Raw genomic sequence first — 12578 nt, 5'->3', positions numbered from 1 at the left:
CTTAAGTAACGTGTGTAAATCAGTCCAACACATATTAGACATTGAGTATAACCCATTATTGTGGGTTAAATGATTCTTTTCCATGTTACTTCCTATCAGGTAAACGACCAAATGAAATTTTAGCAAGACTGTAAAGGTGACCATGCAGCAGACAATCACCAGGTAGCTGCTCTCTAGTTTCTTTAACAATCTAAAATGGCCTTCTGTAATTCAAAGGGATTTTTCCTTTCAATCCTAATTTTAGCTGAAAAAACAAAGCTTCCTGTTACATTCACCACCAGTTTAGCACAGATAAGCATTGTTTTAAAGGCCATGGTAAATGTGTACTCATGCCGCTGCCCTTTCATTCTCTCCCTGCCTAAATTTAGAGGAAGCATGGGCCTCTGGAGGATGAATCTGTGACAGGGAGGGTGGGAGAGGTATTCCATACATACTGAAAGGCACAGGGCGGGGTGTTTGTACAGTATATGCGTGAGAACATACAACAGAGAATGAGTGTTCTTTCCAGGGACAGCTGTTTCTGTCGCTCCAAAGCCCCTCACTGCCCATACCGACACATTCCAACACATAGAGAGTCTCAAACATTTTTCTTTCCCTTTTGTATTTTTTTCACCTCAGACACACTCGCTCCCACCGACCTGAGGACAGCAGACTGCCGCTGCTGCCACTGATAATCTTGCCCTTGCTCCCCATGTTAGCCAGTTTGGAGGTCTTCAAGGTTCCTGTTTCTGTGAGATCTATTGCGATCTCACTCAGACTCCGTGCAGCATGGATCTTTGACTACAAAGATAAAAAAACAGAAAGGTTAGCAAAAGCATGTCGTTTACAAACACAGATGTATCTCAATACATTAGGGTAGAATAGAAGAAAGTGAATTCATTTCAATAATTCAATCCAAAACTATAAACCTATGTAGAGCAAATGGATGAAGTGATGCATTTCTGTTTAATCGGACATAAAAACCCAAATCAGACATTAAAGGAACAACAATTATGAACACAGAACTGCAAAGTCATGAAAAAAAACTCCCCAGTTTTTCAGTAGACAGTTGGAGCCTCCCTACTAGATGCACATTAATGGACAGTTTAGGGGAAGGAAAAAGTGTCGTACCAAAACAGTTAAAGGAAATGAAGCTTATTTGAATGTTTGTTGAAGATTAACAAGCCCTATAATAAAGGTGAAGTTGATGCCTCAGAACCACCAGACACAGAAGCATCAGGGACCTTGGGTTTTGCAAATTGCTAACAGCTAAATTCCTTGCATTAAGTCACACATGGAACAGAAACTTAATAAACTCTTCCACGAACCAAGGACACAAAAGTAAACTTTGTATTTCATTTGGAAGTCAAGGTTGAAATGAAGATGGGAGGCACCAGCATCAGCAATGCGAATGTGCAGAAAGCTACAGTACATTAAGGCCATTAAGGCCAGATTATCTGCTGATGTTATTCAGTTATATGACATAATGTTTGAAAAAGTGATGTGTTTTCTAAGCTTTCGGTCTTTATTTTTACATAAAATGGAAATAAATGCAACAAAAACAGTATGAAGCTACCCTGCTTTAATGGAACGGACGAGTCGACTCTTGCTTTTAAATCTGGCTTGATGCTTTCAGACTGACCTTGCTTTGCTTGCGGTCCAGGTAGAACTGATGCTGGCTGATAGCCATGGCCCAGATGGACTTGATGAGAGCAGGACAGGCGTACCAGGTATGCACAGCGATGCCACTGTGTCCAAACGTCCTTCTCGTTACCGACGCCCTACAGTAAGAGCGGACACAAGGCCTCCTTATATACACTGAATACAACAGTTCCACTTCTCTAGTTACTACTACTGCTTCTGAGACTGACAGATAATGATAGAGATGCTTTGTGTTTTTTTTTTTAGCAAAGCCACACACAATGTCCCAAATTGTTTACTCATCCTTTTTCAAACACACATCTGTAGCAAAGCAGCAGAGCAGTTTGCTCTAATGACAGCTTCCTTTTAAGAAGCCACCGCTGCTCCCTGTTTCACCCCGTCTGTCTCTTTTTCTCTCTTTCTGTCAGTAGAATAACGTTCCATATATATAGCCATGTTAAACAAACATCTACAAAGAGCTCCCATAGAGCCACCTCTCCTTTCTCCTTCTCTTATAATCTATCAGTGCTTTGCCCCAGTTGGTGTGTGCAAGTTTAAGGCTATCAATCTGCTCCACCATGGCATCGCCAACCTTCTGCTGGCTGCCAAGACAAATTTTTGAAGCTTTTACTATATTAGACTCCAGGCGCTCTTTCCATGCTGCACATATAATATATTTTTTCATCTTTGCATATCCCCGATATAAGTGAGCAATAATTTAAAGTAAAAGCCACTGGAAGGAAAAATATATCATTTAAATTGGCATACTTTTTCTAAAGCTTATGGGCTCAGATCAACAAAAAAGACTGTAGTGACTGAATGATGGTCTAAAAATCTAAGTCAATATAATAACACAAAACAATAAAATATTTAAAGAGCTTGAGTTTGTGGTATAAAGTTACCTCCTGGGGTCATGGACTTCCACTGAAAACTTCTTCTCTCTGAAGTAAAGGTTCTCCAGCTGACGCCATTGAAACACCTGAGATTTAGGAGAAACAGATGGTGTTGAGGAGAGCTCACAGGAAAACGTGCTTCACATCAAATCCTCACAGCCTTTAGCCTGATCTCTTCCCAGACTTTTTCTTTTTGTTTGGCAGGAGCATGCGAAGGAAACAGGGAAGCAGGGAGAAAAAAAAAAAAGCTGATAAAGACGAAACTGTAAGGAGACCTCAAATCCGAAGGTCCAGAACAGGCGGTCTTTCCACAAAGGATCCCCGTACTGGATGACTTCACACTGAAGTAAGACAGCGTGAGCGGAAGGAGGCTGTTTTTTTTATTTTTTTTATTCCCCTTCTGTCTTCTCCATGAACCATTTGCCTCTCAGTGAAATAAAGTCCAAGCCAGCTGTGTGGGAAAGCTTCCCTGAAGACGCGCTCCACAGCAAGTGGGTAGGTTCAGTCCTTCCAGGCGTCAGAGGGAAAGAGTTTTCAGGTGGTGTGTGTTCACCATCTGGAGCCATGTGTATGTTTGTGAGGAGAAAGTGAGTAAAGTTAAGTTTCCTCCTCTACTGAAGTTCTGCTGGGAGGGTTTAGAAATGAGTGGGGGAGTGTATCCCCTCCTAGTGACCCCTCCTCCCTCCCTATCTCCCTCCCTCCCTCCCTCCCTCGGGGACTATGTGTTCAGCTCCAGGCTGCAGTTGGGAGGTGTGTGTGTAACAATGGGTTTGCGTAGAGGTTGTGGTGAGTGTGTGTTTGTTTAAGCTGGAATAAGACTTAAGGCTTTCTATAATCCTGGTGATTGAAGTGCCATTGTAAGTCAAAACTGTCTGTGACCAAACCTTTTGAATTTCTAGCATCAATCAGACTGAGAGAAACAGCATACAGTATTAAAGATATAAAGTAAAATCATGATAGGAAACTTAATTTGCAATAAAAAAATAGCAAAAACAAAAACAGAAGGGAATAGAAGGGTCTAAACTAATGCACCAAATATATAAATAAATAAGTATGTTTAAAATAAATAAATAAATAAATGTTGATGTGCATCTATATGCACGCAAATGCCTCGGGAAAGAAAATCTGCTGCCTTATCAAAACCCCTGCTACTTTCAAACCATCAGGGGAGTGTGAAGTGCTAATGTAGCGTGATGTTAAATATAGTAGGCAGGGCAGATGTTGAGCGTGTGTGGGTGCGTTTGTTTCGGGAGATAAGACTGGTGTTTCAAAAGGTCTTCTAGGGTCATGGCTCTCAAATTAGTGGTAAAGAATTTTAGTTAGTGGTGCTCATATTTTTTTTTATATATACCATTTGCATTGTAAACAAAAGACTAATAAACTGTGTGTAGGGCAAAGACATAGAAATAGCCAAAAAATGGTGAGTAGTTCAATAAAATATAACCTAAAATTTCAGGAAAGTGAAGCTTGGGGGTTTCAAACAACTCCAATTACATAAGTAATACCAATATGGCCATCTTCCATTTGCTAATTAGGAAGCTAATGAAATATGCTAACTGCTGCGCTCAGTGATACATTAACTTTTAATGATCAGAATGCAATAAAAGCAGTGGGTTTTTTTGTTCACCTTGCTCGCACTGTGGGAATCCACTTTTTGGCATTTCTTATTAATCTGGCAGTAGCCAGATTGATATGTGAAGAACCTGGAAGAACCTTCCATAATACGCTTTCAGGCAATCGTAGCAGTGAATCTTGGCGTTTCGTAAGCTGATAAATCAAACTTTTTCCAAATCCTGTCAGTAGAAAAGCACAGACATCTTTCTAATTTATCTATTTCCACCATATCTAAAATGTACTCTATTGGATTGAACTCTGGTGACTCTAGAAGCCCTTAGTGTTAGTAGTGAGCTTATTGTAACTTCTTAGAAATCATTTTGGGAACATCTGAGCGTGGCAATGTAGTCTATTATCCTGCTGGAAGTAGCCATCGAAAAATGACCACAATCAGGGTTATGAAGGGGCGGATATAGTCTGAATACAATCAGGTATGCTGAACGTGAAAAATCCCCAACAATGTGCAAAGGGCTCAAAATGCAGTGAGAAAATATCTCCCACGTTGTCACATCACCACCTGCCTACACTGTTAATAAAAGGCCAGACAAGTCCATGGTTTCACGCTTTGTAAGGCAAATTCTGACTCTATCACACGAAGATTGTTGGTAAAACTGAAACTAATAAGAGCTAAAGCTATAATTTCTCATCAAGGGTCAACATGTTAAACTTTGATGAAGAGTATTCTGCACAGCCTGGTTGTGACTAGTGGTTCTTTGAGCAATTGCTGGTTTTCTTTTACCTCTGACCAATCTGTCGTATATCACCTGACCCTTTACTAAGGTGTTTTCATTAACTACTCAATGCTAGCAAGATCTGTAGAGGTGACGGATGCTTGTTTGAAAACCCCTCAGTAGATCAGAGTGGTCTATCCTGCAATGGTACCAAAACTCATATCACTTTAACTACTTTATGTGCTATTCTGAGAAATACTTTGAACCTCAGAAAGCTGGAAATGCAGTGATGTCTTAGGTTGCTTCAATGAATTTGGATGATATATTTTATGTATTAAGAAACACTTGAATAAGTACATCTATATTATTGAACAATTATGAAATATGTTTACCAATGTATTTACTGTCCAATAAGGTGAAACAGTTTCTGAAAGGTAAATCTATATAAAGACATTTCAAGATTTTGGTAAACTTGATTAGAGTGAAAATAGAATCAAACAAGTTATATCCAATGTACAGTCCCTATAGATGACTTAATATTTCTTTTTTTCTTCGGGAAAAAACAACAACAGGCTAATCCACACTGGACTGTGTAACTATTTTAAAATGTCTGTCAGTATGATAGGACTTAGAAACCTTTGTCTTTTCCTGAGGCGATTCTTGTAAAACAGTTCAGGAACCATTGTTCCAAAGCGTGACAACAAAAAGCTGTTTATATATCTGTTTTAGTGTCTTACTTTACTTTACTGTTCTCTGTCAGCTGTGTTCCTTTAATATGAGCTTTAAACATGAAGTATTTATATTGTCTTTAAATCTACTGTCACATTATTTCAGGCCTACTTCAAAGTTCTATAAACCTTTGTGATTTTTCCACAGCTGCATTTTTTTATGATTAAGGTAAAAGCCACTGGGTGGTTCTGTTATTAGTGTTGTTCATGTACATCTGCACACAATACAGACCCTCTTCCTCTTGGCTGTAGTCTACTCCTACACAATGGCACAAACACACAAGCAAAGGAAGTGACTGGTCATTATTCATCACAGAACAGAGTGCTCATGTGTACAGAACCTCGCCTGTCTCATAATAATGTCAGCACAACCAAAAGCACATCTATCACAGATGGAAAGGTCAGTTCTGATAGAGTGCAAATGCCTTTCTCTAGTGTAGTAGACTCCCTGGAGATTACAGAAGCACAGAACATTTAAATAACGCAGGTCAGGACAGCGGCAGTAATGTGATGGATTTTTCTTTTTTGGACTTTGACTTGTGAGCAGGAAAGATAATCCTTTAGTGCGCAAGATTGGATACTTCTGTATGGGTCTAACTACGGCAGTCATGGAGCTGCACATAAATCTGAACACACTTCCTTTTATTAACATTTCATTTCCGCTATACACAGAATAAAAATTTTAAATACTTTAGATTCCTATGTATCTTATTTGGAGAGAAAAAAAAAGTTTAAATTGCAACATTTCCTATATCCCTTCATATACAGTATAGTTTATGACATTCTGGACCTTTGCAGCTTTTGCTGTAGTTTTAGGGTTGCTGCCCTGCTGGAAGGTAAGTGTCCATAAATAAAAAATAACTGTGTTCAACTTATTAGTTAGGTGACATCTGATAGCAGCTGGTTAAGCTGAATTTCACTTATCAGATTAAAACCAAATCAATAACACCCATGCCTTCCTATTAGCAAGTCCTTTTCTAAAAGTTATAGAGCAGCACATTTTATTTAAACTATAAAACGATGAATTACTTGATGTTGGTCAGTCACATAAAATCCTAATAAAATAAACCAAATAAGCTTACTGCTACATGTGAAAAAGATAAGGAGATTTGAATAAAAAAATTCACTATATAAAGTAGGGGTGTGGGAAAAAAATTGCTTAGGCAATATATCGTGATTTTTGGCTGCCTGATATATCAATCTTTCAGTTCAAAGTATCGATTTTTTTTTTTTAAACAAAACATTTTTATATAAAACTTAGGGGAAATGGGCAACCTATGTGCCACCACTCTGGGAAATAATGCTGTGGAGCCCGTTTGCTGGGCGGCGCAATGCCATATCTGTGGTTGAGGCAGTCACAGTGGAAGAGGTGGACTGATTCAAACCCCAAACAACATTGATACCAAAATAACTGAATGATCAGTATCATCTGATGAATATACAGGTGCTGGTCATAAAATTAGAATATCATGAAAAAGTAGATTGATTTCAGTAATTCCATTTAAAAAGTTAAACTTGTATATTATATTCATACATTACATACAAACTCATATATTTCAGATGTTTATTTTGTTTAATTTTGATGACAACAAATGAAAATCTCAAATTCATCATATCAGAAAATTAGAATATTACTGAAGACCAATAAAAACAAAGGATTTATAGAAATGTTGGCCAACTGAAAAGTATGAACATGAAAAGTATGAGCATGTACAGCACTCAGTATTTAGTTGGGCCTCCTTTGGCCTGTATTACTGCAGCAATGCGGCGTGGCATGGAGTCGATCAGTCTGTGGCACTGCTCAGGTGTTATGATAGCCCAGGTTGCTCTAATGGTGGCTTTTAGCTCTTCTGAATTGTTGGGTCTGGTGTATTGCATCTTCTTCTTCACAATACCCCATATATTTTCTATGGGGTTAAGGTCAGGAGAGTTTGCTGGCCAATTAAGAACAGGGATACCATGGTCCTTCAACCAGGTACTGGTAGCTTTGGCACTGTGTGCAGGTGCCAAGTCCTGTTGGAAAATAAAATCTGCATCTCCAAAAAGTTGGTCAGCTGCAGGAAGCATGAAGTGCTCTAAAACTTCCTGGTATGTGGCTGCGTTGACCCTGGACCTCAGAAAACACAATGGACCAACACCAGCAGATGACATGGCACCCCAAACCATCACTGACTGTGGAAACTTTACACTGGACTTCAAGCAACGTGGATGAAGTGCCTCTCTTCTTTTCCTCCAGACTCTGGGACCTTGATTTCCAAAGGAAATGCAAAATTTACTTTCATCAGAGAACATGACTTTGGACCACTCACCAGCAGTCCAGTCCTGTTTCTCTTTAGCCCAGGCAAGACGCTTCTGACGCTGTCTGTGGTTCAAGAGTGGCTTGACACACAAGGAATGCGACAGCAGAAACCCATGTCTTTCATACGTCTGTGTGTGGTGGTTCTTGAAGCACTCACTCCAGCTGCAGTCCACTCTTTGTGAATCTCCCCCACATTTTTGAATGGGTTTTGTTTCACAATCCTCTCCAGGGTGCGGTTATCTCTCTTGCTTGTACACTTTTTTCGACCACATCTTTTCCTTCCCTTCGCCTCTCTATTAATGTGCTTGGACACTGAGCTCTGTGAACAGCCAGCCTCTTTAGCGATGACCTTTTGTGTCTTGCCCTCCTTGTGCAAGGTGTCGATGGTCGTCTTTTGGACAACTGTCAAGTCAGCAGTCTTCCCCATGATTGTGTAGCCTATAGAACTAGACTGAAAGACCATTTAAAGGCTTTTGCAGGTGGTTTGAGTTAATTAGCTGATTAGAGTGTGGCACCAGGGGCCATCAATTTTGAACCTTTTCACAATATTCTAATTTTCTGATATGATGAATTTGAGATTTTCATTTGTTGTCATTTGTAATCATCAAAATTAAACAAAATAAACATCTGAAATATATGAGTTTGTATGTAATGTATGAATATAATATACAAGTTTCACTTTTTAAATGGAATTACTGAAATCAATCTACTTTTTCATGATATTCTAATTTTATGACCAGCACCTGTATACAGAGGTTGCTTTTTATCTATATATTTAAAATTTTGATAGCAAGAAAAATATCGTAATATATGGTCATATTGCAATATAGTGATAATATCGTATCGTGAACCAAGTATCGTGACACGGATCGTATCCCAACCTCCATGCCACTACTCAATGCTAATATAAAGTGATGAACTCCAGACAGTGCCCACTGGGTAGCCTTAATCAGTCCTGAAAATTTATTTAGTCATTATGCACACCCTAATTGTTACCTCTGTTTTAAATGTTTATATATTTTCAAGTTGAGTAATGATTTTACTCCTACTTCTTGAGTCAGCGTACAGACCATTGATGATCAATAGTCAGTTCTGAGTCACTGATTACTGGTAGTAAAACAGGTGACTGACTGATTAAAAATGTGAAAAAATCATGGCCTGTTTAACAGGAAATAATCAGTTCATTTACTGAATGCTGATGACTTTCCTGTCCGCAGCTCAGAACCTTCCAACCTAAAATCTCCAGTGTTCTCAATGGGTTTTAACTGAACTTGTGATGCTGAAGCAGTCCAGCATAAAGAGGCCCAGAGTACTCCAGTCTCCTCTTATAAAAGCTTTCATGTTTTATTTCTGAAGCATAACGAAGCAGTGACTCACACTGTGACTGTAGCCATGTCTGTTGAATGCTTGATAAGTCCCTTGTGATGGATTGCTACGGTTTCTCTCTGCACTTCTTGATCATTTGCGTTCATGTGTTTCTGTTGTTCATTGTCACTTGGTGTAGAGACTAACATGTCAGAGGCAAATGAGTGAAGACTTCTCTGTAAAATGATGTCAAGCTTTTTACCTACTCAAAGGTTTTTACCCTATGTTCTGGTGTTAATGTGCTTGTGAATTGGATACACTGTTAGTGGAATGACTGTTAGTGTTGTTTTAATGATATAACACCCAGGTTGTTTCGGGATTTTTTCCTTTAATGAGACATTTTGCACTGAAAAGTCCAAATTAAGAGGTGGGCACTCTCAGAAAGAGGGTTAGTGGCAAACAGGGAAACGTTTAAAGGCTAGTAGGTTTACAGGGTTGTTAATGAGGTTAATGGTGTTTTATGCAAGGCTGAACTCAAAGAGTTAAAGATCTTCCTCCAAACACACACTGAGTGGAAGGAAGGTTCCCTTAGAAAGGCAGAAATAGATTCCGGACAGGATGTTTCATTAAAAGACTAAAAGGTCTCCAGAGTTGTGTTGTGACACATTTTTAACCCTCTTCAAAACTACAATGAAGACTCACCGACCACAAAACTGGATGAAACGCAAACATAAATGGTCACAGATATGATTCCTGCAAGCTTCTTATTACCAAATACTTTCCTTATCATATCCTTAATAGAGAAGTTATTTCGAACCCATATTTAAAGAAATGTACCAGCAGATGGCTGATGGACAAAGAGATGTATAAGGTCGGGCCTACACTTTACGATATTTTAAATCGTTGCATGCAGCTACAGCTCGAAAATTCACCCCTCACAATGTATGTTCTTACAATGTACAGCCCGATGCTCTGATGCGATTTAACTGCTCGTACTGTACGACCATTAACCACTCACTGCCGAGAGATGCCTCTGGTCGGACTTGTCAATCTGGAAGAAGAAGAACTCCCCTGTTTGCACACGCACAGTGTGCAAGGTTCAGGTAAATTGGCTTGAAGACTCTCGTAGCTCTGCTTCAACAGCAGGATTTGTCACTAACACCTTATGATTGCCGAATGAATTTCAAACTTGTTTGATTTTCTCCTGACCTTACAATTCCTGATAGGAGGTGGTCATGTATGGCTGATCACCCCTTGTTACCCCCTGTATACAACACAACGCGAATGCACAATGAGGCTGAAACTCGGCCCGATCCAAAAGAAATTCTTGCATGACCGGAAAATTGGTCCGAAATGGGCAAAAACTCGTACAATGTATACTTGGCTTAATGGACATGTGGATGAAGGTAAATATACCTGGGTGGATGGTAAAAAATATATGAAAGGTAAAGAGGGTAAAACAGGGAATAGAGCCAGTGCTTATCAACAGCTGGAAATAACTAAGATTTAATACTTTTACAGAAATTATCATGTATTTTCCATTTATGGTTTAGCTAAAATGAGATGTATTTACCATGCTAAATTACCACAAAATTTGAGGTGAAAATATGAAGATTCAGAGTGGCATTATTTAAATCATCAAACTTTTATTAATGGAAAGTTGACACAGAAAAATTAATGTACAGATGGATTTGTGCATCAGAGATCAGAAGAAGAACCATCTTACCTTCCTTGGTTTGACTTTGTCCTGGTAATCATACTGAAAGATGCCTTTATAGCTCAGACCCAACCACCACGGGATCCCCTGTTTGTCCTGAGAAACACAGAAAAACTTCCCTAATATCTGCTTGCAGGCCCAGAGGAAACAAAAATCTCTGCAGTGCACATGTGAGAAAAAAAAAGGAAAGGCAGAGTTGTAAAACTGTACCTTTACACCATAGTAATGTACTCCATATGTGGGCAGAGATTCCACAATGCTCATATAACTGTAAGAAACAGAAAGGCAGATATTTAACTAAAAACAGAGGAAAGTGTTCCACATACATGAGATAAATAAAACCAGAGACCTAAAACTACGTACTTTACAATAGCCTGGCCTCTGGACTGCCCGCTGAGCTTCTTATAATGCTCTATGACCCGGTCCTCACTGCAGGAGAGAGCAACAGGAGAAAACAGGATATTATCAGGCAGAGGGATAGTGGACGAGTCTGCACAACAAATAACTAAGCATGTTCTCACCAGTAAGCCAGAGATGGGTGCTCCTTTAGTGCTTGAGTGGGCAGAGCCGGGAGCTTTTTCAGATCAGACCTTGTTGCATCATCACTGCAAAAAGGGAAAGAAAATGAAGTCAACGCTGTTTCTCAGTCTGATGATGAGCTGAGGATGCTTTTATACACACATAATAATCTTACAGATTTTATCGGGTGCTAAAAGAGGAATGTAGAGTTTATTATAAATGTTAAACTGTCTTTTAACCACTTTGGGGGAAATGAGTACAGGAACTGTATTTAGTAAAAAAAAAAAAAGAAATAAGTGCTGGTGGCCAAAACGTGCGCTCTATTTTAAGCACTGGGTGTGGTCTAAGTCTAAACAGCTGCAGGAACAAAAAGAGCAAGAGAAATACAGATGTGAAATCAAAAGATAAGCACAGATAAGACGGGATAAAAACTCTAAGGGGTTGGAACTGGAACAGATTAAGACACAGATAGAGTAAATGAGACGCGGAGCCGTGCAGAGAGCTACAAGGACTTGGCCCCTGATTCCGTTTTCAGACCTCCAGTGGCAAGACTTCTAAATGCTCTGCTCTAATCCCCAGGCTTCACTCCAGCCTCCACCAAAGGCCCCAGAAGATTGGGAAAAGCCCTGGGAACATGACAACCTATGAGCTAAGTCTCTGGAAGAGATCCCATCCACCCAGCCAGTCTGTTCTTCGAAGTGTAAAAACAACTGTGTCTGCTTTTGTTCATAGCTGCTTGTGTCGCTAATTATCAGGTTTGCAGCAGTATTCAACACTATAGGTTTTACTTTGTAACCTCAATTTTTTTATTAGGAATTCCATTTTTTTTAAATAAACACCTAAAAATTGTGGTGTGCAAACAATGTTCCCTGTAAGCAGCACACTGCTTGCGTATTCTCAGCACACAAGAAAATCTATGACGTACATAAAATGAAATCCATCATAAACTTTAAATCAATTATTCCAATAAAAATTTTTTCTATATCATTTTGAATCTGTGTATCATTCGTACTTCAACATAAAATGAACAATAAAAAAAAAAACAAATAGGGAATATCTATGTTCATGTTATTTCTATATTGTTTTGTGCTCTAAAAGCATCTCGTCTCTATGACGGCTATCAGGAATGACCTCAGCGTGCTGGACGCTGGATTCTCAGATATGGTGGCTGTTGCACTTAGATAGTTAGCAGCTACATGAAATCTCACAGCT

General features: G+C 39.1%; 1 protein-coding gene across 11 annotated transcripts in view; it reads right to left on the bottom strand.

The window, feature by feature from the left end:
- frmd4a (FERM domain containing 4A) overlaps positions 1–12578 on the bottom strand; it is a 145066-nt gene that overhangs the window by 10741 nt on the left and 121747 nt on the right. For 6 of the 11 annotated variants that reach the window (XM_038299923.1, XM_038299924.1, XM_038299922.1 and 3 more), the window contains 7 exons: positions 11369–11452; positions 11211–11276; positions 11058–11115; positions 10857–10943; positions 2523–2599; positions 1622–1763; positions 639–780 (listed from right to left, as the gene is read on the bottom strand). In XM_038299923.1, the coding sequence (XP_038155851.1) occupies positions 639–780; positions 1622–1763; positions 2523–2599; positions 10857–10943; positions 11058–11115; positions 11211–11276; positions 11369–11452 (656 nt within the window). Of the gene's footprint in view, positions 1–638; positions 781–1621; positions 1764–2522; positions 2600–2788; positions 3123–10856; positions 10944–11057; positions 11116–11210; positions 11277–11368; positions 11453–12578 lie in introns of those variants that run through there. The other 5 variants (XM_038299927.1, XM_038299916.1, XM_038299920.1 and 2 more) reach the window with 3 other exon arrangements.

This window comes from Cyprinodon tularosa, unplaced genomic scaffold (genome assembly GCF_016077235.1).
Source record: "Cyprinodon tularosa strain WSP-4 unplaced genomic scaffold, ASM1607723v1 ctg44, whole genome shotgun sequence".
Lineage (NCBI taxonomy): Eukaryota > Metazoa > Chordata > Actinopteri > Cyprinodontiformes > Cyprinodontidae > Cyprinodon > Cyprinodon tularosa.
This window is presented reverse-complemented; position numbering and strand designations above follow the sequence as displayed.